This window comes from Ursus maritimus, unplaced genomic scaffold (assembly GCF_017311325.1).
Source record: "Ursus maritimus isolate PB19 unplaced genomic scaffold, ASM1731132v1 scaffold_2, whole genome shotgun sequence".
Classification (NCBI taxonomy): Eukaryota; Metazoa; Chordata; class Mammalia; order Carnivora; family Ursidae; genus Ursus; species Ursus maritimus.
Genome location: NW_024424452.1, coordinates 24090088 through 24117518, shown reverse-complemented (window position 1 = coordinate 24117518; position 27431 = coordinate 24090088). Strand labels below are relative to the sequence as shown.

General features: G+C 45.5%; 1 protein-coding gene and 1 long non-coding RNA gene across 2 annotated transcripts in view; one reads left to right on the top strand and one right to left on the bottom strand.

The window, feature by feature from the left end:
• GPR139 (G protein-coupled receptor 139) overlaps positions 1–25970 on the bottom strand; it is a 36053-nt gene extending 10083 nt beyond the window's left edge. Inside the window, exon 1 of the mRNA XM_008696963.1 lies at positions 25847–25970. Coding sequence (XP_008695185.1) covers positions 25847–25970 — 124 coding nt within the window. The remainder of the gene's footprint in view (positions 1–25846) is intronic.
• LOC121103777 overlaps positions 1–27431 on the top strand; it is a 93050-nt gene that overhangs the window by 3737 nt on the left and 61882 nt on the right. Inside the window, exon 2 of the long non-coding RNA XR_005836043.1 lies at positions 1632–1843. This is a non-coding gene — a long non-coding RNA (uncharacterized LOC121103777). The remainder of the gene's footprint in view (positions 1–1631; positions 1844–27431) is intronic.

Here is a 27431-nt window from a genome sequence, read left to right as displayed (position 1 = left end):
GGGATTCTCCCAGTGTGTTTCTGGAGGATGGAAGAACTGGCTCTAGAAAAGACCTCTGACTCATTCATACTCCATCAATGAAAGTATCCCCAACACTGCTGTCTGATACACATGTGAAAGTTGTTAATGTAGACTACAGCCTAAAAGTTCTCATCACTCCTCCTCCTCCTCCTCCCTCCCCCTCCTCCCCCTCCTCCTTCTTTTTGCTTTATCTTCTTATTATATGTGTTTGATGATGAATGCTAAGTAAGCTTATTGTGGCTATGATTTCATAACATATGTAAGCCAAACCATTATGCTCCACACCTTAAACTTACACAGCCATGTAGGTCAATTACTATCTCAATAAGACTGGGGAAAATGGTGAGCTAGGCATCCCAATTTTATTAGGAGATGCCTCAGGCTTCAGTTGGGATCTGACATAGACCCCTGTGTGCCCATGGAAAAGCCACTTCCCTTCTCAGGGCCTCAGTTTCCAGATCTGCAAAATGAGCCCATTACCAGTAAAGCAGTAATAATAAGGATAGTATCATAGCTCACATCTAGTGAAGATGAGTGGTAGTTTAACAAGCATGCAAGACAAGGAAGGGCTCTCCAGGGAGAGGGAACTGCATGTGCAAAGGCAAAGAGGCACAAGAGAGGAAGTCCCACTGTCATTTTCTCAGAGCCACTGACAGACATGAGTGCCTACTGTGTGTCAGGTCCTGAACCCCTTCTTTCATATCCATGAAGCATATTTCAGATCTATAACATCAAATATCATTTAATATTATAATGTCTAAAATTAAATATATAGGTTATATTAGAGCTGAGTACATTTATTAATAACAGTTGCCTTCATCAAGCACATTTACCATGTGCAGCTCACTCGTTAGAGGTTTTACTTGCATTAAATTGAATCCTCACACGACATTAGGAGATATGTACTATTAATATCCCCATTATGGGGATGAGAACACCGAGGCTCAATGGGTTAAGAGACTGGCCCAGTCAGACATCAAGTGTGTGCTGGGCTCAGGATTCGAAAATGATTTATTAGACTTTAGAGCCCATTTGACACACGTGCTTGTCCAGATGCTTCTGTAATTAGCTCTAGTGAATTGACCATTATGTAGAAATAGGCCAGTTTGTTCTTTCTCCTTCTTTCCTTTTTTTTTTTTTTTTTTTTAAATAGTGTGTATCAGATGGCACTCTCCATTGCCCCTTCCAATATTGAATGATGCTCCCCACTGGCTAATTCTCCCTCGTATTTGTCCTGGGTGCTCAGTTTCGGCCCACACTGCCCATCCCCTGACTTCCAGCTGGTGACTGCCTTGCACACAGGATTCTCATTTGTTTGTACTGTTTTGTGGACCCAGGGTGATGGTCACTGGGTGCCAGGGGACAAACCGGAAGTCAGAGACTTCCGGACTCTTCATCTGGAGTTCACTGGGGTGTCAGAGGCTAATTGTGGCTCTGCTCGGGTTGTCGCTGTTTGAATTAACATCTTGTGCTAAGCACCATCCATCTGCCTCCCAGTGGCTGCCAGGGGTAGGTATTTTTAGCTTCAGGCAAATAGCTTATCAATTGTGCATACAAAACGCAGTCAACACAAAGCCTTCATTTTCTGTTGCCTGTCTTCTTCCATGCAGGCAAGGACAAAGGAAGAATTAAATGAAGTTGGTGCTCACTTATTCATTCAACAAACATTCACTGAGCCACCCACCATGAACTAGGTGCTGTGCCAGACATGGGTGATGCAGCGATGTGGAAACACACAAGTGGATGAAGTCTACACGGAGGTTACAATCTGTGTCGAACAAGTAGAATTCTGTTCTGCTACCTACTGGCTCTGTGGCCTTGGGTAAGTCATGCATTTGTCTGGGCCTTCTTGCATTAAAAAAGCATGTGCTGAGCATGTGCTATGTGCCTTTTGCAGGGCTGAGGCTGCTGAGGAGAGGTAGGTTTCTTCTCGCTAGCAAGAGGGTCAGAAAGGCAAAGAGGTTGCATGACCAAGCAGCAAATGTGAACGAGCCTGGCCTAGGCATTTTCTCCAGCCCATGGAGAGAGAACAGCAACAAGGCCCACCACTGGGGCCAGGGAAGGCTGCATAGAGGCATGAAGGAGGAGACCAGGAAGATGGGCACTCCAACATCCAGGAATGGCATGAGCTAAGGAGGCAGGACTGTGGGCAGCACACTCAAGAGCTAAGAACATAATAGATATCACAGATAAATTAAACAAATAATTCTTCAGCCAATGATCCATGCTGTCTTTCTAGCCTGAAGGCTTCCTTTCTCAGGGGCCACTTCCTAGGGACAGCTGGTTGCCCTGAAGCTAAGGCTGTGTATAAACGGCAGCAATTAGCTGGCTGCTTTGTACCTCCAGCTGCTTTCCAGTATTAGGTCTGCATCAAGGGTCTCCAACTTAAAAAAAAAGAAAGGCAGTAACACGGTATCAGGAAAAACTCAAATATTCACTAGTATATGGAGCATGTTGCTATGATTAATCTACCTACCCACGGTTCCATTGCTACAAAAACCAGTGGAGCTGACCACAACTATAATACCTGCCACTTTGATGATTTGAGGGGCATTTCATGGGCTCCCAAAGTCATTCCAGAAAGGCAACGGCAAAGAGAACAGATTCCTGAGCCAGACCACTAGGATTCAAACCTGCCTCTGCCATTTTTTAGCTGTGCCATCCTGGCCAGTTCACTTAACCTCTCTGTGCCTCAGTTTACTCATCTATGAAAAGGATGATGATATGACATGTATCACAGGCTTCTGTGAGCATTAAATGAATGAATATAGGGAAAATGCCTGGAATAGTGCCTGGTACCATGCGTGTGATATAAATTTTATAATCATTACCATTAGGTTAGAAATCTTGAAGGGCAGGAAGTGTGTCAGGTTTGCTTATTAATACTAATATATTTCTAGCCTCTTACACAGTTTCTGGCATGTAGTAGCTGCTCAATAAATTTCTCTAGAATGAATGACTATAAATACAGACTGACACAATATCATAGACATACAGAAGTGCTGGTTAACAGTTTTGAATAGACTGGAAGATTACAAAGGGTTTACTGCAGAAAATGAGTCCAGTGATGTGATCAAGGGCAACTGGAAATTGATTTAGAGTTCAGTGTGAGAGAGATCTTTTTGAGACTATCATTCTCCCCTGAAGGGGTTTTGTGCCAGAATCTTCCACATGAATCCAATTCAGTTCAACATAAATTTAGTGATGCCCAACTATGTGCCAAGCCTGAAATAGGCTCTTGGGAATATAAGACCCATTCCTTGGGCTCAAGGTGCTCAGAACTTACTGAATAAATCATTCCAAGGCAGTATGGGGAGTCATTTTAAACTTCCTGGACCTCCCGCCAATGGCTCTGTGCCAGGGTTTGAAAACTCAAATGGCAACAGGGCCAGGCAGGTAATATTAATGTGTGAGGTGGGCATGCAGGGGCCTTTAATGAACCGGACAGTTCTTGCCCCCTTCAAGAGGGCAGCCACTGTTTAGTTCTACCTGGGGGTTTCCCATGAGGGGATGACAGCCTTCTGTGGCCAGGTCTACAAACAACACACACACACACACACACACACATGCACACGCGCGCGTGCGCTCATGCCTGTGGGTAGCTGGCTTGAGACCTTTGGTCTATAGCCAAAATCCAGGGTCTTTGCATGACCAACCAGATACCTCTCATACCATCAGCTCCCTCTGCAACCCATGCAAATGCACCTTGGTCTTCAGTTTATGAGCTGTTGCCTGAATGCACAGCAGTCTTTCTTTCCTTCATAGCATTGCATGGACTATTTCTTCTGCTTGGAATGCCTTCCCTGCCTACAGCTCTTAGGCTAGTAGACTTTATTTTTAAAGCCTTCCCTGATCTCAGTGTGCTGAGTCAAGCACCTCATTGGCTAGAGTATTTAACACATTTTTGTAATGATCTCCTTCAAAATCTTTATCACCCACTCACTGAGAGCCCTTGGAAGGCAGGGACTTTATCTTTTTTCTCTGATGCTTGAAGATTTGCTGGGCAGTCAAAGAGTATGTACTCCATCAACGTTTTTGGAGTAAGAGTGACGGATGGATGGATGGATGGATGGGTGGATGGATTCCCCATGGCATTCTCTGTGGAACATTTATCTGCTTGCTGTCATTTCTGTGGTATTCCATTTTACGCATAACTTGATCTTATCCCTTCCCTCTGCGTTCTTCTCTCCAAACCCAGTCTCTCTAGGTAGCTTCTTGAGAACTTTTTCCTCTTACCTCCTATGATGGCTGATGGATCTGAGTTCACATTCTCCATTTACTTGCCCGAGTATGATACTTAACTCAGTTTCCTCATCTGTGTAATGAGGACAAGGACATTTCCCCATAAGGCTTGTTAAGAAGACTAAGAATTTATACCATGCCTTGCATGTAATAGATACTGAAAATATTGTTTATCCACCGAGTGTGATAGTCAGTTTCTTCTGTAGAGCACTGCCCCTTTCCCTTGTTGAAAAGTGGAGAGGTTAAGATCACTGATTCTGAAACCAGGCTTTGTGGGCTTGAATCCCAAGTTTGCCAACTTTTTGCTTTGTTATCCCAAGTTTCTTAAATACTCTGTGCCTTAATCTTCCTTATCTGTAAAATGGGGATAATAATACCTGTTTCATAGGGCTCTTGTGGGAACTAAAGCAAATGCTTAGAAGAATACCTGGTACATAGTGAGAGCTCAAGAAATGTTATTTTTGTTGCTTACCAGTCCAACCCAAGAGACTCTGGAGTGAGTCTCTCTCTCTCTCTCCTCTTCTTTCTTTCTTTTTTTTTTTTTTGCATTATCACAGACTACTCAGGCCAGCCTCCCTCCCCTTCCTCTATCACAGACACTGACTCCCTGCTGTGTTCAGGCACCTTGCCACAGCTGTGGATGTCATAAACCAGGAGAAATGGTTTCTTCCTTCCTGGAGCTTCTAGCCTGGCAGAAGCCAGACAGAAGCTCCTCAACAGCAGGAGACAGTGTGCAATGGGAGCATTTAAGAAGGGGTAACAATCTAACCTAGAGGATCATGGAAGGCTTCTTGGAGGAAGTGGCATGTGTGCAGTGACATGTAGGAGCAGGAACCAGTCAAGTGATTGGGGAGCAAAGTATGCCAACGAGAGGGAACAGAATGTGCAAAGGCCAAGAGACGAGAGAGAGAGAGAGAATGGCTCTTGGAGCAGCTAGAAGTTCAACATGGAATGGAGGTCACAGACTGGAGGCTTATGGGGTAGAATCTAGGCTGCAGATGTGTCTTTAGGATTTCTGATTCAGTTGTCATATCTACAAATTGGAGTATTTCACATCTAGTAGAAGATTTGAGCTTCTTCTAAAAATCAGAAGGAGAGGCCATGCTGGGTGGCATTTCCAAATGGGGTGTCCTCCAGCTCAACCAGTCCCCACCAGATCTCACTCAATTATGTCATCTGCCTACCCCTGCCTGGAGAGAGAGCTGGGGTGGGGGAGGTCTGGCTGGCTAAGAGGTGGAGAAGTAGCAGCATCCGATTTGAATGATTCAAACAGCTTTGCAACTTGGTTTGAGCTGAATTTGTCCTGAGGAAATGGAGAGTCATCTAAGGGCTTTAAGCATTAGGGATTTTACTAAGTAAGATGTTTGTTATTTCTGTATCAAACCACAGACATCCAGGAGGGCCGGGGAGTGGGAGGCGAGGTACAGGTGAGGAAAAGAACAGAGGATCGTTTATAAACCTCACTGAAACTTTCAAACATGGGTTTTATTGTAGCTTCCTCATAGATAAAATTTGACAGGAGCCATCAGAAATGCTTCAGAGGTAACATCTTCCTGCGTAATGTGTCCCCCTTTCCCCTCTTGGGCTGGCAGAGGAAGGTTCCACGGGATCTGGATGTTCAAGATCATTGGAAAATTCCCTGATGCACACCACCCTGCTGCACACTCTCCAAGGCCACGGTCCTGGTGGATGTTCTGTTCCATCATGGGACCTGCATTTCCCAGCGGATGCAGGGTTGAAGTGGTAGCACCTATGTCAGGGATGGGGCGGACAAGGAACAGGCCATGCCCAGAAGACAATGTCTAATTACCTGGGGGCCTCGGGAAGCAATTTTCTCTGGTTGGAGAAATTGGTTTTTGTGCCTCCAACCCATGCACACAGCTGAATGACATGTAGGTCAAGGAGGCATAATTATATGGAAATGGTTTTATGTTTGGGAACTTCTAAAAATCTACCTCTGCACACTGGGAGGTGGCAGAGAGAGAGAGAGTAGCTTTCATTTTGCCCAGGCTGAATTCAGCAGTAAAGGATGGCTTGCTTCATCATGACTTTGGAGGGGGTCTGTTTCTTTTCTGGCATTGGGTCGCATGCTTGAATGTCACAGAGAAAAAGAAGCAGTGCCTTCTTGGGATGCTGGTAATGAGCATGGGCACTGGATCTAGATCTGACATGTTCTTGCTGTGAGACCATCAGCAAGTTACTTAACTTCTCTGTGCCTCCATTTGGTCACCTGTAAAATGGAGCTGATTGTAAGGACTAAGTAAGTTAATAAATAGAAAGTTCTTAGAAGAGTGTAGGCTGCCTAGTAGACACCACAGGAATTGTGCCCTCTGCTCCCCTATCCATCCCATTTCACTCACCACTCCTGCCTACCCTATGTCCCATCTGAGAGGAACCACTGTATCTGAAGCTCTCCAAATAAGCCACATTCTCACCAGCCTTTGAGCCTTCACCTATGCAGTTCCCTCTTTCTATAACACTTCCCTCATCCACTTTGTCTGGATGGCTCTTGTTCTTGACTCTCTGTGAGCCAGCTTGTCCAGTCCCCAGATTGGTGCCCCTTATGCTTTGCTGTACCCCTTGTCTGTAACAAAACAAATTGCCTCTCTTTCTCCTCTGAGCAGAAATACCATTTCCAAGAGAGAATAAGGAAAGGGTCGGTAGGAAAAGCAAGTGGGTTTTTTTTTTTTTTTGCCTTAGAATAAGAGAAAATGTAAATAATAATAGCAGTAATGATGCTGCTGATGAGAAATGTGTACCTTTTTCTGCCACAAGGGAAGTGGTCTTAATAATGGAAATAATAGCTTCCATTTAGCAATCTCTTATATGCTAGAAACTGTGATAAGTGGTTTGCACTTAGTTACTGTTATTCTCCTCATTTTTAAAGGTGTGTATTATTAGATCCTTTCTATAGAGGAAGGAATTTAGGATTAGTTTAGAGACTTGCCCAAGGTTACATAGCCAAAAAGTCACACAGCCAGGATTTAAACTCAGGTCTGTCCAACTGCAAAGTGTTAACCACTACACTCTTTAAGAAGGCAGAAGGCCTTGGGGCCATTACTTCTGGTGACTCCTAAGTCAGCTGCAGGACAGAACTTGTGCCTACTGATATGCTGGTCTACCCTGACATGGGCACCATCATTGAGTGCTTCCTACTCCAGGGTGCTCGGCCTTCCTTGCTGTCCTGGGGGAAAAGGCTTTTCCCTGCCCACCCAGGGTTTCCCAGAATGACTAGGACACTCCTTGGTTGAACAAGGAAGGGATGGGCTGCTTTCTGGCAGAGGGAACTGCAAGTGCAAAATCAAGGAAGTGTGAAAGCATGCTTTGTTTGCAGAACCGTAAAATGACAGGCTTGGCTGGTGTGTGGACCAGAGGGAAATGAAGGATGAGAATTCAAAAATCCAGTGTGATAACCTCAGTGAAATTACTCTGCAAACTCCCAAGGTTGTTGTGGGGACCAAAGGAGACCACGCTTGGGAAGCAGCTTCACAAACTGGGAAAGCATTAGACAAATGTTAATTATCACAAATTATTTCACAGGTAGCCTGATTGGTATCAGGAATGAGATAGCAGAAAATTAAAATATCTGGTAATTTCTCTTGAATCCACATTCTCAAAAGCATTCATAAATGAAAAATTCTAATTTCATTGCTCTCATCTCCTTTTTTTCAGATGAATAGATAGTAAAAGATTTCAGAAGCTAATAAAAATTCAGTCAATTTCCTGGTCATTATCAATTATACTGCCAGGTTTTGAGACTTGCAGTAATTTTTTGTTGCCCACCTGTAAAACCACATCAGCTAATTCTTGATCCAAGTAGCTCTTAGAACCACCTTTGTCTTTTCTCTTTCCTTGGTCATCCTGATGCTGGGGGCTCTCAGCAGGCAGGTCTATGTCTGTCTCATTTTCGGCCACATTCTTAGTCTTTAGTACAGTCCCTGATACACAGTAGCTGCTTGACAGTTATTTGTTTTGTGCAGCACTGAGCCTGCATGGCATCATATTACACCTGAGTTACTACAGGAACTTTGCTCTGGCCCCTGCCCCTCTGCTCCCTAAGCAATCTGTCTGCATTTGCTCCAAAACTCAATCCATTTTCTTCATTCTCATAAAATACTATTGGTAAAACTAATTTAGCTGATATTAAATATTAAAGCTGCTAACGAAGAATCCAGATCTACAGTTTAGCCAAAATGATAAAGTAGGAAACTAAAATAAGGGGTGTAACTATTCAAAAAGACATCATCATCATCATTATTATTTGCTGATAATATAATAGTATGCTTACAGAACTCAAGAGAATTAGCTGAAATGTTATTAGATCCAGCAAGAGTCCTCAAGAGAACCAAAGCTCAAACGTAATAGGAATAGTTGACTACAAAATGGAATGGGAAGAAGATTCCATTCATGAGACTCCAAGTGCCAATACTCTCAGAGGCTGTCCTCCCAGCAGAGGTGAAAGGAACGTCCTCCTTTTCCACCTTGGGCTGCACTTTGTCTCCTGGATCCCCAACCAGTCCTGCTTCAGTCCAAAGTCTTCCAAAGTCTCTCACAAAACTGTTCTATTGGCTCTAGTTCTTACCAGTGTAAAAAATAAGGCTCACACCCAGTCCGCCTGATGGGAGAATTAGATGCCACCCCCATTATCATGCTCATACCCCTCCCAAGGAAGATTTTTCTGCCTGATTCCTGATTCCTACCATAATTCTACCTCCAACATGGACAGCCTTTACAATTCTATATCCCAAAGGTAGGTGCCTCAACCCCCATCACCATTTCAGTGGAAGAGATCATGGCTTGCCCTTTTTTTTTTAGATTGACTTATTTATGGAGGGGGGATGGGCAGGGGGAGAGAGAGACTCTCAAGTAGACTCCCTGCCTAGCAGAGAGCCTGAGGTGTGGGGCTCAATCTCACCACCCTGAGATGACAGCCTGAGCTGAAATCAGGAGTCGGATGCTTAGCCAACTGAACCACTCAGGAACCCCTGAGATCATATGGCTTTAATGAAAGCACCCACCTGAGTGATTCTGGAATCAAAGAACTGTCCTGACCAAAAGCACTATTAGTGCTTCAGCTGAGCAGAAGCCTGGCTTTGCCATAGCACTAACTGCATGACTGCACTTAATAGCTTACCATGTGCCTCAGTTTCCTCATCTGTAGACTGGGAGTAATAATAGTACATATTTCGTGGGGTTAGAAGGATGGGAAGGATGGGAAGTGCTTGAAACAGTGCCCAGTAGGCAGTAGGCATTCCATTAATGTTAGTTATAATTATGGTAAACAACTGTTAGTTTAGTTTCTAGCATCAAGGCTTCAGCAACTGTACTATCCAAGCTTCAGCCATGGATCCTGCTACATGGGGCATGTGGTGGTGGAGATATGAGTACAGTATTTGACCACTGGTTTGGGGCTTCCACATCATCCTGAGCTTTTTTTCTGAATAGCAAATTATTACACTATAGGGTAGTAGGTTGAACATTTTAAAAGGTAAAAATTGGTCAAATATTGATAATTTCACATAGTACAACCTCATAATTTTCAGTTTACTTGTTTTGCCCACTGGACAGTACATGTCTCAAAAGCATGGGCAAAATTCATTTGTCTCTCTCATTCCCAGTCCTTAGCAAAGGTTCTCATGTGTATGATGAAGAAACAAGACTTGTGGTTAGAACTCACATTGCATATTGGTTCCCAGATAGGAGGAAAGTGAGTTCCAGACAGTAGGGGCAAAAAGTCTGCCCTGATTAACCCCTATTGCATTCCCAGCACTGGCCCCTCAACCCAAGACTGGGGTTGATTTCTTCCTCTTTGTCCCCTGGTACATGGACTTCCTTCTGGCTTATCTCTTACCAGTCTTCACGGTAATGTGGGTAAGTTACTTCTTCAACTCTCCATTAGATTGTATCCTCCCTGAGGGCGGGAACGCAGACCTATTTGTCTTTGTGCCACCAATAGCTAGCATGTAATTTACAAATGAATGAATGAATAATGGGAAGTCCTGGCAGGATTCAGAGGGGCGGCTCTATTTTGGGGATCATTCCTACCTCTGACAGCTTTGCTTATGTAGTGGAATGATGAGTCCTGTATTTGAGGTTCAAGGATGTAGCTTTGCTTTTCAGCTTGGCCTACCGGTAGTAACTTGAGAAAGCTATTTAACTCCTCCGAGCTTCAATTTCATAATGGATGAAAAAGCCCTTTGTAAATTTTAATTCACTTTGCATATTGGCCAGCACTATATTAACATTAATGGCTATTATTGATGACTCTTTTTGAGCATGAGGAATAGACCTGGCACATAATAGGTGGTCAATAAACATTCACCACATGAACTGAATTTGGACTTCTGAGCAGTGACTGAAATTAAGCCCACTTAGGGCTGATAACAGAAACCTTGGAAGGATTTGGAAGACCACAGAGTTTTCATGGAAATTGTTTCATCCACAATATGCTACTTAAAAAAAAAAGGCAACTCAATTTCCATTTTGTAGGTTAGGTGTGGGGTGGAGAGAGAATTCACCTGCCTGTCCTTGCTTAAAAATAATTTCAAGTAATTAAACCATCTGCTTGGGGAGAGGGCAGTGGTGACACTGGGAGAGTCTTTAATCAGGAAGGAAGACATAGGCCCTCAAAATGCCTGCAAAGAGGAGGGTGAACCAAGACAGAGGTCTGTAGACACAGCATTTTGTCTTTTCCCATGCCCTGAATACCAATGTCTGCAGCAGGCCCAGCGGCAAGCATGGAGCATAAGCAGTGGTACACAGGCCTGTTCTATCTCAGCTGTGTCACTCAGTAGCTGAATGCCTTGGGCAGGTTATTTTACTTCTCAGAGCCTCAGTTCCCCTGCTGCCAAATGGGGATAATAGAAGTACCACCTCACGGGCATTGGTGTGGGGATTAAATGAGGCAGTGTGGAATAATGGGTTTGATTCAGTGCTTGGCTCGGAGTCAGTGCTCAATAAATGGTAGTGGTGGTAGTGATGATAGCTGTGATCAAGATGTTTCTTCAGTCTCTTCTTGAGTGTGGACATTACATTTATGGGATTAAGAAAGCAATCACCTATTCATCTGATGCATCCATCCACCCATCCATCTACCCACCCACCTATCCATTCAGTATTTGCAAAGGTCCCCCAGAGGGTCCTGGCATCACAGAGATGACTCAGATCCAATGTGTATTGTCAGGGGCTCAAAGCCTAACTCAGCACTTTTTTTTTTTTTTTAATTTAGAGAGAGAGAAAGAGGCGGGGTGGGCAGGGGCAGAGGGAGAGGCAGAGAGAGAGAATCTCAGGCAGGCTCCATGCCCAGCACGGAGCCTGATGTGGGGCTCGATCTCACAACCCTGAGATCATGACCTGAGCTGAAATCAAGAGTCAGATGCTTAACTGACTGAGCCACCCAGGCGACCCAGCTCAGCATTTTTTGATGCCCCCAGGCAAAGATAAGTTTGAAGCCCCACAGGAAGTTAAATGCCTTTCCCTCACCTCACTTCTGTTATAGAACTTGTCACATTGTATTATGATTATTGACTTGCCTTTCTACCCAACTGAAGTGTGAGTTCTTTAAGGGCAGGGCCATGTCATGTTCATGTTTTCTTTCCCCCATCCTTATGCCCTAGAACCCCTGGCACAAAGTAGGGCCTTATGAAATGGAGCCTGATCCTTAACGCAGCTGAAGGAGCCCAGGTGGGAATCTGAAAGGAAATCCTTGTCAGTCTTAAGAAAAAAAATCTTCTATTTATTAAGCACCTGTCATGTGCCAGGTATGTTGTCTCATGTATTCTCCTCAACAGGGGGGACACTCAGCCTCATTTTACAGATATGGAAATTGGCATTCAGAGAAGTTAACAGCACACAGCTGGAAAGTCCAGTGGATCTCACATCCAGGTTTTTACCAATTTCCCTTCTTGCAGGAGAGCATTCGGTGCTCACATTTAGTGTGGTTGGAAAGAGTAGATGAGGCTAAAAGTGTGATAGTATAAATGGATATGGGATGTGTGTGTTGTGTGTGTGTGTGTGTGTGTGTGATAGTCATATTTGAGGAAGGCAAATAACACAGTAAATTTAAAATCCTATAGGAGCAAGGCAGGGAAAATAAGTGAGAGAAGCAGGCTAGGTGTATGTATATGTGTGTATATGTATATATACACAGAAATCTGTGCTAGGGGTATAATAGGGAAAGGTGGGGACTGTGGTGAGCTGGATGGCCCAAGCGCCATCTAAAGGAGGCTATGACTACTTGGTTCTAGGCACTTGATGACAGTCAGGGAGAGCTTAGTTTTTCTAGCCTTTAAAATTTTCCAAGACTCATGAGAAACCTGAATTTTTATGAGATTGCCTCTGAATGTTAATAGGCAAGGTGCTGCTTTTTAAGAAAACCTTCAACAGACTTCTTTCACATTCTGTGGGGTCTGAGTTTCCAGTTGGTTGTCGGCTGTTGACTGGCTATGACCCCTAGTCCAGGCCTCTTCAGGTGGTTATATGAGGGTGGTTGAGAAGGATGTTAACCAGCATGTATCTGACTAGCATTTTGAGGAAAGCATTAGGTGCTGACAGTGCTTAAGGAAAAAAAAAGTCCTCTTACTTCCCAAAACCATCCTCTTCTGGGCAGAAGGTCTAACTCTCAGGACATTCAAGAGGCAAACCACCATTTTCTTCCCTCTTCCGTAAGGTCTCTCTGCCCATTTTCACGATGTGTTGGAGTCTCCACCTTAGTCTTGGGGGCATCACTGCCTTCTTCTTGCTGTACCCTGGGTCATTAGAATTGAATGCAGTCACAGTGACAGTCTCCCTCTACTGTGCTGGCCAGAACTCAATCCTGTTCATTTGTCAAATGACAGTGCTGAAGGTGACCGTTTTCTTCTTGTCCACACACTTGCTTTCTCTCTGTTCAGGACTCTTGCGACTGACAGCTGGATCATTAGCAAGACTTGCCCACTGCCACAACCAAGATGATAGCTCTCTGTTGTGCTGCGGGCGCTTTGCCACTGTGCCTGGAGAGCCAGGCACAGACGTCCTTGATGTCTGAGGACGTTGTTAGTTTGCTCATTTCACCTGTCTGACGCTGTTTTACTTGGAGACCGAGGTGATGATGGATGGAGTAGGAGTAGGACTGGAGAACATGACCCTTGACCCACACTCCTACTGTGTGCCAGGCACTGTGTTGGGCACTCTACAAGTATTGCTGACTCTGTCCTACCAGAACCCAGAGATCGTTCACACTTGCAGCTTCCCTCCTAAACCACCTTCCAACTGTTGTTGTTGTTGTTGTTTTTTTCCACAGCAGCCTGAAAGACCTTTGAAAAACGCAGATTAGGTCATGTCAGCTGCTTAAAAGGCTCCCATCTCTTCTTGCAACACTTAGAGTGAAATCCAGATTCCTCACTGTGGACCAGAAGGCCCCCACAGTCCAGCCCATGTCTACCTCTTCCCCTCATCTCCTGCTACTCTCCCTCTTCCTCATTGTACTCCAGCCACACAAGTCTCCCTTCACTCCAGCTCATTTTCACCTCTGAGCTTTTATCCTTGTGGGTCCCTCTGCCTGGCATGCCCTTCCCCTGCACTTCCTGTGGCCGACTACTTCCCATCGTTCCAGTAGCAGTGCAGACATTAGCTCTTTGGCGAGCCCCTTCCTGACCATCCTATCTGATGTAGTTTCCTATCACCTTATCCTGCTGTTTTCCTGGTAGCATTATCACTGTCTCAAATAGTATTGTTTATGCGTCTGTTTACTTGTTTACCTCTTATCTCCTGGGTAGAACGTACACCTGTGCAGGCATTCGTTGTTTTCCCTCCAGTGCCTACATGGATGCCTGGCATATGACAGGGGTGCCACATATATGTGCTAAGTGAATAAAGTGGTATTATCACTGATCACCGCCATTCTCGGATGAGGGAACTGAGGCTCCAAGAAAGGTAAATTACCTGCTCATGAGCTCACAGCTAGCAAAGTTGCAGTGCTGGGACTCAAACCCCCAGGTATGCCTAATTCCTAAGCCAGTATTACTTTCCTGATGCCTTTTGGCCAGGACAGGTGGTGTTCTGGATGGGTGTGGAGGGCGGACATGATGTGAGACCAGGCTCTGTGAAGGTCAGGAGTGTGGGCCTGTGATTCCTTTAAGGAATGCCCATCCTTACCCTCTTCATGGCATTGGTCCCTCTTGAGTTCTTTCTCCAGTCGCTGTTCCATTTTGCCACCTTCCAGGGAAGCCACTGCTTTTCGTTCAAGATGCAGATGATGGATCTTGTCAGCAGCTCTGTGGAGCTGAACCATGGTGGTGAGGCCAGGAATGCTAAAAGCAGAGGGCTGCAGCCAAAACAGAATCACCAGGCCATTCTATACCTTTGACTGTGGGAGGAGTGTGTGTGTGTGTGTGTGTGTGTGTGTGTGTGTATGCATGCATGCATGCATGCACATGGATGTCTCTGTGTGTGTCTCCCTGTGGGTGTATGTCTGTCTGTGCATGTGCCTGTGTGTGTCTGTGTGTGCACACGTCTCTGTGTCTGTGTGTATGCATACGTCTTTGTATGTCCGTGTGTGTGCATGTCGCTGTGTGTGGGTCTGTGGAGAGTCCCTCCTGGGAAGTGATGTGGCTGATAGTTTTTGCTGCACTTAGCTGAAAACGATAAGAAATGTCTTTGGTGGAAAAGCAATTCCCCGGTCTTCAACTGCTAAACATTCTGGCAAACGAGGGGGGAAAGAAAAGAAGTTACTGGTGAATACCAGAAGTCAAAAGGAGTCAACACTGTAAAATGTGTTTTCCCAAATCAGGGTCACTTTGTGTGGTTTCTACAAAGCTCTGGCTTCCTGTTTGCTCTGCTTGCATCTCATGCCCTGTGCTCTTCCTGTCTTCAGACTCCTTTTTGGCATTCCACACTCACCCTCTTTCTGTTCCGATATGTGACACCAGTCCCCTCTTGGCTACGAGTCATTGCAAAGCCTGTCCCCCTTGCCTCTTTCTTCCATTCTTCCCTGCCTCAGCCTTCAGTTTCCAGTTGTTCCTCTTGAGGGAGCTTTCCTTGGCTTCCCCATTGGGCGAGTTCCCCCATGAAAAGCTCTCCTATCACCATGTGCTTCTCCTTCATGTTCTTTCACACATGACTGTTTACATTTATTTAGGTTTGTGATCATGTTGATCTTCCCCATGTGTATGCATATGAGCACGCAGATAAAGGGCGGGTCTTTTTAGGCTTGCCATGAGCCTAGCACAGTGCCTGGTACTTGGTGGTGCCAGGCACATGGATGGATGGATGGATGGGTGGGTGGGTGGGTAGGTAGGTGGGTGGGTAAGTGAATCAATAAATGCAAATGCAGTTGTCTAATTGCACTTTCTGGTTTCTTGTCTCATTCTTTATTGCCATGGGCAAAATGAAAACATATTTGGGTTGAAAGTCCCAACTCTCAATGTAGTTTCAGCTGGTCATAACCTTTACTCAGGAGAAGCCCGAGTCATTCAGCCTCCACTTGATAGAAAAGCAAAGATCCTGGCTTTTATCCATACAGGGAAGTTCCCTCACTTTGAATCCCACCAGGATCTAAGGTAACCACATCCTCCCCACACCCTGATCTTCCCTTCCTTACATTTCCCTTGGTGGGGTAGAGACAGCAGAGTTATCCCTATTGCAGTGGTCAATAGGGATATCTAATAGGTCAGAATCTAAAAGATTTGGGGTCAGGGGTGCCTGGGTGGCTCAGTTGTTAAGCGTCTGCCTTCAGCTCAGGGCGTGATCTCAGCGTTCTGGGATCGAGCCCCTGATACATCAGGCACCTCCACTGGGAGCCTGCTTCTTCCTCTCCCACTCCCCCTGCTTGTGTTCCCTTTCTCGCTTCCTGTCTCTTTCTCTCTGTCAAATAAATAAAATAAAATCTTAAAAAAAAAAAAAAGATTTGGGGTCAGGGTCACACCTGGTTAGCTATGTAACCTTGGTGGAAATTCCTTGTCCTCTCTAGGGCCTCAGTTTCTGCATTAAGAGCATTGTACTAGATCAGGCCTCCCCCCACATTGTAGTGATTTGCCCACCAACATTATGATTTTTGCCATATTCTTGTGTTCCCTGTACTATTATTTATTTAACATTTTGTTTTAAAGTGATTTGCCTTTTTTCGCCCCCTGAATTTATACCTTATATAATACTGCTGTCCAGGGATGCCTGGGTGGCTCAGTCAGTAAGTGTCTGCCTCCAGCTTAGGTCATGATCTCAGGGTCCTGGGATCAGATCCCGCATCGGGCTCCCTGCTCAGTGGGGAACCTGCTTCTCCCTCTGCCTGTTGCTCCCCCTGCTTGTGCTTGCTTGCTTGCTCTCTCTCTAATTGACAAATAAATAAATAAAATCTTCAAAAAATTTTTAAAAAATACTGCTGTCCAATATAAATGCAATGTGAGCCACATATGCAATCTCAGTTTTTCTAGCAGCCACATTAAGAAAATAAGAAACAGGTGAAATTAATTTTAACAGTATGTTTTATTTAACTGTGTTCATCTAAAATGTAATCAGTATAAATTATTGAGATATTTAATTTTTTTTCATACTAAATATCCAGAGTCTGGCACGTATTTTACATTTTGAGCACATTTCTCTATGGATGCTAAATCTTTCAGTGGAAATCTTCGATCTCTGTTTAGATGCCATAAAATATACAGTTGAAAAGACTAGATTCACATACCCAAGTTGTTCCAAGTATACAGTTATTTTCCAGTAACTGAATTGAGTGTCAAGGCTTAATTGTAAATTAATTGAAATGAACAGATAAAAAAATCAGTTCCTGGGTTGTGCTAGTCAAATGTCAAGTGCTCTATAGCCACACGAGGCTGGGAGTTACTGTATTGGACAGCAATGGACATATAGCAACCCTGAATCAGAAACCCACCTCCCTGCTCTAAACAGAAGATATTCTTAAAAATAAATACAATGACAATACAAGGCTGACCTTAAATTTTAGCTAGATACAGAGCCCTGGGCCTGCTCTGTGTCTGTTGAAAAGGGAAATTTAGCGCAAATGAAAAGGTGTTAAAGACACTACGACCAAGATGAGACTCATCCTTTCATAGAATCAGAAGGATTGAGAAAACTGAAAAGGGATTTAATAATGATGCAGCCTTGTGCCACTAAAATAATCCTACATAAAACAATAATAACAACAACAAAATCCCCAAAATTTAGATGATTACTCTGAGCTCTAAAATTCCATAGCCCATTTCTCCTTTGCTCCTATCACTTTGCTTCCTCAAGAGACCACTAGCGGTGTGATTTTGTAAATAGGGAACTAAATAAGAGTTGGGAAAGTAAGTTCTGGTTTAGGCACTGCCACTTCTAGCTCTGCAGCTTTGGCTAAAATCTGTTTCCGCCTGTTGTAAAATGATGGTGCTTGCACTCATAAAACAGCAGCCACTGAGTGGCAGACACTGGGGTCCCTGCTAGCCATGCATTGCTTCATTTTGTCTATATCATACACCCTGTGAAAAAGGCACTGTTAAACCCATTCTGCAGAGAGGAACACTGATGCTTAGAGAGGTTCAAGCAACTTGCCAGAGCCCCATCAATAGGAAGTCTTGAGGCTAGAATTTGAATCCAGGTCAGTGGGGACTGTGAGCCCACACCCTAATCCACCATGCTGTCAGATTTTAAGGGCTCTTCCGTTTACCAAAAAATGGTGGATTTGTGTTCCAGAACATTGTCAACATGCAATTTGTGGTAGTACTTGGAACCTTTTCTTCCAGTCATGCCAAATCCCTGGTTTCCTGAGTTGGCATGCTTGCTTTTTTTTTATTTAGTCACATATTTGGGTCTCCATCTTCTTTATTTCTTGCTCCTCCGCCTAGCATCTTGTTTTTCTTCTCCACCCACTGTGACCCCCACCCTTGGCATTTCTTGGTGCTTCTTGAAGCTTTACCCACTCTGGAGTTTGTGAATTGGCAGCCTGGTGGGCTGTATCAAGCCTGCAGATATGTGTGGTTTGGCTCATGCAGTGCTGGCTCACATAGTGTTTTTAAAAATTTTTGAATTAGTTGCCAACATTGAAACATCGGGATATTTCACATAAAAATCTGGATTCCTAGATTTTTGGAAGAATTTGGCAACACTGGATTGGCTGGAGAACTGAGTGTTGGTGACACTTTCTAACCTCCCCCAGTCCCCACTTCTCCCTGTTGTCTGTCACCCCCATCCCTTGTGACCCAGCCCAAGTGTCCGTTGTCAGCTGTCATTGTGTGTGGGCTGCCATTTTCTTACAATAAAGCTGGACAGCAGTACTGAGTATCACTGTCACTTCGTAGCTGTGTGACTGTGGGTATCTCAACATTCTCATCTGAAAAATGGGCATGATAACTATACATGCCTCAAAGGGTCATTGGGGGAATTAAATGAGTTAGTGCCTGTAAAATGTTTTGAAGAATCCCTAGCACATAGTAAGTGCAACATACGCACTAGCAGTTGTTAAGAGGAAAGTGCAGTGATTTTGGTACATATGTCTCTATCACTGAGGGAAAATTAGACCAAAAGAGTCACATGCTTTCAGAAAAACAGCAGGGGAGCATGATTCTTTGGGTAAGTGAAGCATTTCTTAAAGCTGGGCCATTGTGTGCATTTACACTATCTGAATCTTCCTAGCAGGTATTTGAAGGCAAGACACCTGCCTTCCCCTGCCCCTAGCATTTCAGGTACTTTCTGCAGGGCTGGCATCCCCTATCAGCATTGCCCACATAGTTCAGATCACGTGGAAGTTCAGTGTCAGGGTCTGTGTTTACCTCCCCACCTCGCTTCTGTTCATGATCCTGGCTGCAGCATGCAGGGCAGTCTTGCTGGGTGCTTGTCAGATCCTTTATCAACTTTAGCTGAAGAAGGTTTCATGTTCTGGACTGACAGTATTTCTGGAGGTTTCACTGAACCACAGTCAACTCTCTGAGAGGTACAAATTCCTTAGGCTTATGATGGAATTGATTGCTTAATCCATTGGATAATTCTTTCCTAGTTTTCCAGGGCAGAGAGTTTCATTCCTGGTGGGAGTACTTTGAATGGAATTGTGCAGTTATGGAAAAGACCTATATATAAAGTAATGTGTGGCTTCAGGGGATTTACAAGGCTTGTTGACATGTCAGACAATGCCACCTATTTATTGAGCTCCCACAATGTTTGAGGGAACATGAGAAGTCTTTGCATATTTTATTTGGGATTACCACCACAACAATGCAAGACACAGAAGATTAATAACATTTACTGAACTCTTACTCTATTTGAGAGTGCACATGTGCCAAGAATAGTGCTATACATTTTTACAATTTCATTTGATCCTCACAACTACCCTATGATCCCATCTCACTGATGAGGCTGAGACAGAGAGAGGGTGAGAAATTTGCCCAAGGTCACAGACTAGCAGGTAGGGAAGCTAGGAATCAAACCCAGGCAGTTTGACATTAGAGACCCTTTGCTTAACTGCTGAACTTGGGTGACTGCTTTCTTACAAATGAAAACTAAGGCTCAGAGAGGTGGAGTATCATATCTGAGATCACACAGCAGACACAGATAAGATACAGGATCCAAATCCATGTCCATTCAGTTCTAATGCAATGCATTTTATACTCAACCTCAAAAGCAAAAATGACAACATGGGTTCACTACAGATATCACACAGGGGCGAGGTCAACAAAGCTATTGGTCTGGACTCTAGCCCAAGGTCAGCCCAGCCAGCTTCCAGCATAGCTACTTCATTGGTTGGTGCTTGTGTCCCATCTATGGGCCATGTCTCCAACTGGGCTATACAAGCAGAGCCCAGCTCCCCCAGGTCTTTGACAGACTCACACAGTGAATTATTGCCAGAGCCAAGCCTGGAATCCAGGGCTCCTCATGCAGTGCTCTTTCTCCCACTGTTATAACCAGGATCCTAAGGCCCAATGTGCATAAAGAGGGGCCATACAGGTTACAGAGGACAGTTAAGTGCAGCATGTAGGGACTTTGACATTAGAGTGCCCCTGTGCTTTTGAAAGGGACAGCCATTAAATAAATTATGGTGCAAATATACAATGGAATACTACGCAGCTTCATAAAAGAATGAAAAGGCTTCAGTATACCATTGTGGATGATTAATATATTAAGCGAAAAAGAGCAAGACAGAGGACAGTGTGTACAATGTGCTCATTTTGAGGAGAGTAAAAAAAAAAAAGAGTTGAAATCCTCTATTCATACTTGCTTATATATACACTAAAAGACTGAAAAAACAAATAAGAAACAAAGATACTGATGACCTAGTTACCTGTGTGGTGGTGATGATGGGTTGGATTTGGGAATTGGTGAGCAGGGGAAAGGGATGGTAGGGAGATTTTGTAATGTGTGCCTTTTTATGTTTTTCGGTTTTTGAATTTTATGAATGTCATTACCTATATAATGTGCGTGCACACATGCACACGCACACACCACATAAAAGCAGCTGTATAGGAAAGCAGTCTATTCCTCAGCTACAGCCAACTGTCTGGGAATATGAGCCTAATATTAGTTCTTCTGGTTTTTCAAGGGAACTTGGAAATCCAGTATTTAGTTTAAAATTGTTCATTGCTAATATATAGAAATACAGTAGGTTATTGCAAATTAACAATGTGTCCTGCAAACATGCTGAACTCATGATTAGTTCTTAGGAGCTTTTTTTTTTTTTTTTTTTTTTTTTTTTGTAGAATCTTTGTGATTTTCTCTGAAGGCAATTATATCATCTGTGAATAGAAAGTTTAATTTCTTCCTTCCATATACCTTTTATTTCTTTTTCTTGCCCAGCTAGAACTTGCAGTATGCTGTTGAATCAGAGTACCAAGAGCAGATACCCTTGCCTTGCTCTAGATCTTAGAGGGAAAACATTCCATTTTTCATCATTAAATGTGATGTTAGCTATAGGTTACTTATTGATGCCCTTTACCAGGTTAAAGAAGTTCTTTCTCTCTCTGTTCCCAGTTTGATAAATTTTTATCATGAATGGATGTTGAATTTTGTCAAATACTTTTTTGCATCAGTTGAGAAGATCATATGGATTTCCTTTTTTTAGGTTTTTTAATATGGTAGATCACACTGATGATTTTCAAATGTTGAACCAGCCTTGCATTCCTGAAGTAAACCCAAATTTGTCTTGGTTTATTATCATTCTTATATATTCCTGAGTTAGATTTGGTAGTATTTTGTTGAGGACTTTTTTTGTGTATGTCTGTGTTCATGGGGAATATTGGTCAGTAGTTTTCTTGTAATGTCTGGTTTTGGTATTAGGGTAAAGCTGGTGTCAAAAAACAAGTTGAGAGTTTTTCCTTAATTTTCCTAATTTTTAAATGATGAAAAAATGACTTATAAAGTGCTTACTGTGTGGCAGGCAGTGTGTTAAGTGAATAACCCACTGAAGCCTCATAGCAACTCTGTGAGATATGTGTCATTATTACCATCATCCCATTTTACAGATGGAGAAAGTGAGGCACAGAGTAGTTAAAGTCACTTGCCTAAGATCACATAGCTTGTAAGTAGCAAAGCCAGGACTCAGAACCCAGAGGTCTATCACCAGACCATATATTCTTAACCTGTTTACCATATTTTTCTCAAAAGATGTTTACAGGTGAGTGAGAACATGTCTGGAGTTGCTCGGTCCATCTTACTGGTCACCATTTTCCCACCCCTGCTTAATAACAACTCTAACTACTGTGTGTCATAGCACTGACTATCTGCCAGATGACAGACTCATCTCCATCTCTCACCGACCCTCACAGACAGGTATTACCTGTGCTTTTTCCTACTTACTGGCTGCCCTGTTGGGAGTTGCGTAAATGCTCCTATCTGCTGGGTGGTGTGTGGTTTCAGGCTATCATCTTCCTTACCTTGTCTCTTTTAACATCCCTGGTGCCTTTTAGAAGGTAAAATTTAAAAAATATCTTTCAAATCTCAGTTTAATTTTGCGCTGCTCCTTCCTTATCAGCCAGGCTCACCTGTCCTGCCTGCTGCTCTCTTCCCCCAGGCACCAGGCTCATCTCTTCCTCCTCTACTGCCTTCTGCTTTTTACTGTCTTGTCTCAGTTGGCCCCATCAGTGTCCCCAACTCTACCTTGTTAGTTTGGCTGGCTTATTGTATGCATTTTGAAAGGTTAGAAACATCTTGCTTACTTGAGGAGAAAAGAGACAGTTTTAGGGACAGCTGGGACACCAGTTTTTTCCATTGAGCACACAGCATGAAGGACTAGGGTTAGTTAAAAGAACTTCCTGGCAATAATGAAGGCATTGTGGTGCAATTGAAAGAGCAGGTGTTTGCATGCTGACTAGACTGTGTGACTATAGACAAGATACTCCACTTCTCTGAATCTCAGTTTGCTCATCTGTAAAATGGGTTCAGAGACATGTACAAGTCACAAGGATGTGGTGGGGATTAAGTGAAGTAATCTAAGCATTTAACATAGAAAAAGATTCACTGCGGAGAAGGCACTAGTAAGTGCTTTCCTCAATCCAGGCACTGTGCTAAGCCATTTTATATAGACAATCTTATTTAATATACACTATCTGTGTAGGTAGTAGGTACTGCTGTTACCCTTATTTTATAGGTGGGAAAAATTATGGTATAGAAAGTTAGGAGTTCTTAAGTGGCAGATTCTTAAGAGTTCTTAAGTTCTTAAGAGTTCTTAACTGCCCATACTTCACATTAGGACCCCCTGGGACCCACTCCAGACCAGTTAAGTTAGACTGTCTGGGGCCATTCCTAGAGGCAGAGTATTGGACCACATGGCTGTTCCCAAGCTCTTCCTTTCAGTCTAGAGACTGAAGGAGGTAAGAAACATCTGTGCTTTCTCCTAGTTAATGGCTCCCCTATTGCCAAACACTCAGCCACTCCCCATCCACCCCTTGATTCCCACCCATGTTTTCAACCACCCCTGTGAGAATTTGGAAATGGGGTGAGTCCACTGCCAGGAAAAGTGATTCAATTAAAATCTCAGTTTTCAACAATATTACAAAGCCCTGTGGTCTGTTACTTCACACCCAGCATAGCTGTGCATCCCGGTCAGTAGCAGGGTAATGAAGGTTTGCTAATTGCTGGTGGCTGGGGGTGGGGAGGGGAATACTGTAGTGAGCTCAGCAGGAGGAGTAAGGCGCTGAGCTAAGTGCTTTACTTATGGCTCCCAGGGCCTTCTCTGGCTCACATGCCAAGCAGCCCCCCTCCTTACAACCAGATCAGCTTTGTGATGACTACAACTGCAGCACCACAGCAGCAATCAGTGTGTGATGTGTCAGGCCCTGAGCTCAGTGCTTAACTTGCACCATCATCTCCATCAACATTTTTATTTCTCGACATCATTCCAGGAGTTAGCGGCTGTCCTAATGCCTATTTTACAGATGTGGAAACTGAGGCACGGAGTCACAGAAGGTCCACATGTTAACACCCAGCTCTGCTTCATTCTACAGTCTGCATTCTTAGTTACTAGGACATACTTGCCTGCCCTTATGGATCTGAGAATGGCTTAAGGATTTTACCTTTGAACCACCTTGCAAGCCATTAACAAAACCATTATCAGCCCATGGTCTTCCCGCAAGCCTGGCCTCTCAATCATCCTTTTCCAGAATGCTTGGTCCTTGAACTCAGGGACTGTACCTTAGGGATCCCCAAGTCCCTTAGGCACCTCTTTAGCACTTGGCACATAGTAGGTGGTCACAACTCTTAGTACACATGAATGCCTTCCAAGTTCTCATCCCAATCCCTCCCTATTTTAAGTCTTCAGATCCTGGACTCAGCCTTGACAATCCTGTGCCTAGCACTGCCTGGCACACAATAGGTGCCAATGCTATGGGTTCAAAAGGCCCTAGGTGGCATAGGAGTTATGCTGTGGAGATGTGAGGTACCTTGTCTTCCACCTTGAGGTGTTTGAAGGTCTGAGCTTTCCCCTGTTGTGCTCATCCTCATGTTCCTGCTGTGGATCCTTGGAGCCTCCCCTTGTCTTTATGTCTGTCCCTTAAAGGGTTTTCAGGAGAAAAGCCTGAAAGAGTGGCTACTTTAGTCAGCAGAAGAGATGGAGGGGTGAAGGTGGAGGGGTCAGTCTAATTCTGATGTGAGAGCTGGAGGCAAAAGGGGGCCTGTCACTTCTCTGTTTCAAGTGTCACCAATAACCAACCTTCTCAAAAACTCACTCACCTTAAGAGAGGTCTGGGAGAGGCTCAGAAGGGCTGACAGGGGAAGATGGGGACTGGACTGAAATCAGTTCCTGCTCAAGGTAATTAAAGGACACGTGCTGCTGCCCCAGCAGGGCGAATCAGAGGTTGAGCGTCTCCCAGGGCAGCCAGAACGATTAGTTAGTAATAAAAACCTCATCACTCGCTGGGAGAGGGGTTTGATGATTGTAAACTTATGCTTTCTCGTGCCTGCCAAAATTTGGGAGGGGGATTTATTTAAACAACCTTATCAGGGTCCCTGACCACCAAGTTGAATGTTTTGAAAAGGAAATCTCAGCAAGCCTCTCAGAAATCCAGCTCCCAAGTTCCCAGGATCCTAGGATGCGGAATGACAGGGTAGATGATGCTGTGATTCTAGGCTGTACACTGGATTTTTTTTTTCTTTCTGCTTCCTTTTGTCCCTCTCTCAGCTCTCTGCAAGTGATCTTTAGGAATCTTTCTACACACAGACTGTTTCAGGGACTATCTGGAAGAAGGGTTTATCTCAAGCTAAAACCCCAGGAAACCCCTCCCCTTCTCTCACAAACAGCAAGCAGCCTCCAGCCCCCAGCAGGTCAGCTCTCTTCAGGAATTCTGCATGAGTCTCAGCCACACTTTGGAGAGGACGTTAAGATGTGGGAACAGTTAGACATCTGCAGCAGTCATCGGCTGCCCAGGGTGGGTAGACAGGGAAGCAAAGCCAGGGGGCAAGGCATGTCCTCAAGGAGACTGTGACCCCCTGAATTGGTGGCCTTGGCAGCCCGTGTGTGTCTCTGGATCCTTGCCCTGGCCAAAGCATGGTCCCAGAACCATCCTGAGCCTTCTTAGCCTGCCTGGAGACCTGTTCTTCGCTTAGGGGGTCACAGGGGCTCTTCCCTTGCTCCCTCCCAGTGGCCCCAGAGAAAGTGTGCTGGGTGTCAGAGTCTCCTGCTTCACCTCGAATCAGGCAGGGACACGCGATGGGGCAGAGGGGCAGAGGTTTCCTTGGGCTGGGGTGGACGTGGGGGGTGGCAGGAGAAGTGAAGCCCCCACTAAGCCATCTGTCCAGACGTGCGGTCAAGTCTCACACACGGCCCCCCACTGGGCACCCTCAGGGACACAGATCCCTTCAGATGCGCATGCAAATACTCTAATCCACGGGCACACTCACACCAACCCATACTCCCACCATGCCCATCAGCTGCTATGCACGCTCGTCACACACACACACACACACACACACACACACACACACACACACGAACAGATGAGAGTCCCCGCCAGGCCACAACAACTTCCTTTCCCCCATTCTGGAAATGTCCGCAGTTGCCCTTAGGGCTTAAACTTTTTTCAGAGGGAGCGCCAGGGATCGCACGGCGAGGATATCGAGGCCTGGGGGTTCTGGGCAGGGTTGCTCCGCACTTGGGGCTCCTGGCTTCCTCCCTCTCCCGCAAGCTCCTCACCTGGTAAACCGAGGCACAGCAAGAGGCTGTAGTAGACCACGGGCACGAAGCCCAAGCCGCAGACCGAGCCGGGGGACCAGGACAGCGAGCTGTTGGCTACGAGGTGGGCGTGCGTGTGCTCCATGAGCTCGCCCCTCGCTCCTCTAGTTTCCGCGCCCGGCCTGCCAGCCCGCTCTGGACGCCGGCTCGGTGGTGGCGGCGGCGGAGGCAGCAGCTGGAGCAGCAGCGCCTCTCTTCCCGCAGGACTTGCTTCTACCCTTGGCCGTGGTCCCCTCTGCTCCCTCCGCACCTGCCTGCCTGGAGTCCTGGCACGGCCCTCGCGTAGGGCACAGGGCACAGGGCGCTGGGCGCAGGGACTCGGGAGGGGCTCCCAGAGCCGGTTAGTGCGCCTCCCACCTCGGACCTGCTCGGCTCCCGCCTTGGAGACGGGAAGCTGGGACGCTGCTCCCCGCAGCCAATCAGCAACTGCCTGGACGCGGATGATGGGGCAGGGGGTGGGGGGGTGGTGGATGCATGGGAGGAGGGGGTCCAAGCTGCTTCTCACAGCTCCAGTTTCAGGAGACGAGTGAGACCTGGGAACCCCAGAGGAAGACCCGGGTGGGAACCGACTACCCCTTCTCCACCCTCTGCGGGAGGGGCGTGGTGTGGGTGGGACCTGCTTCTCCTGCAGCGGCTCCGTACTCCTCCAGCGTGTCCTCAGTTTGCCTTTCTCGACTCTCCTCCTAGCCACTTCTCTTCCCCCTTGCCAGTGCTCCGAGTCCATCTCCATATAGAGGATTCTCCACCTAGGGCATGGGGGCAAGAGGAAGCTGTCGGAGCGAGGATGCTCAAGGGTTGTCCGTTCTCCCGGGCCAGAGGAGCTGCGCTTGAAAGGAAGTGTGCATGCGTCTCAGTGCGTGTGCTGATTCTGGGGAAGGCCAGAGGTAGACGGTCCCTGAGTGGAGTGCCTTTGAAGGGGTTGCAGGCTGGCTAAGAGAAGCTTGCCACACTGAGACCTTCTGTCAGGAATAAGGATGTTGCAACCATTCACACACAATCCCCCAAGCTCACACAAAGACACACAATACCCAGTCATGTGAGCGCACTCACGCAGGCATGCGGAGGCCCTCTCATCCCTCACCCAGACACATGAAAATACAGGAGCACCTTTATCAACGTGTACAAAGACCACACTCACATGACATCCCAGACACACAGAAACCCATGTGGGCATCATCTAGGGGTTGTCTAGTGTTTGAAAGTTGTGTGAAGTATAGCAGAGGTCAGCAAGTGGGACCTAGGCAGTCTTGGAGAGTTGGGATGAAGAGGCACCCCCCTTTTTCCTCAGTGTAGGAGGGTGGAGAATTCCTAGTGTGGCTCTTCTAGAGGCCACAGCAGATTTGTGTAGGGAGAGAAATCTGGGGCTCAAGATGGCATGTGTGAGAATTAGATTCTGTAGAAATACCGAGGAGAGGCAGAGAAGCCTAAGACCTCTCTCTCTTCTGCATTTGCCCCCCGCCCGCACATCCATTCCTGGGGAGAAGGAACTGGCTGGGCTTTCCCCATCCTCTTTCAGGTCTCCTAAGATGGAGGAGACCCCTGCTTT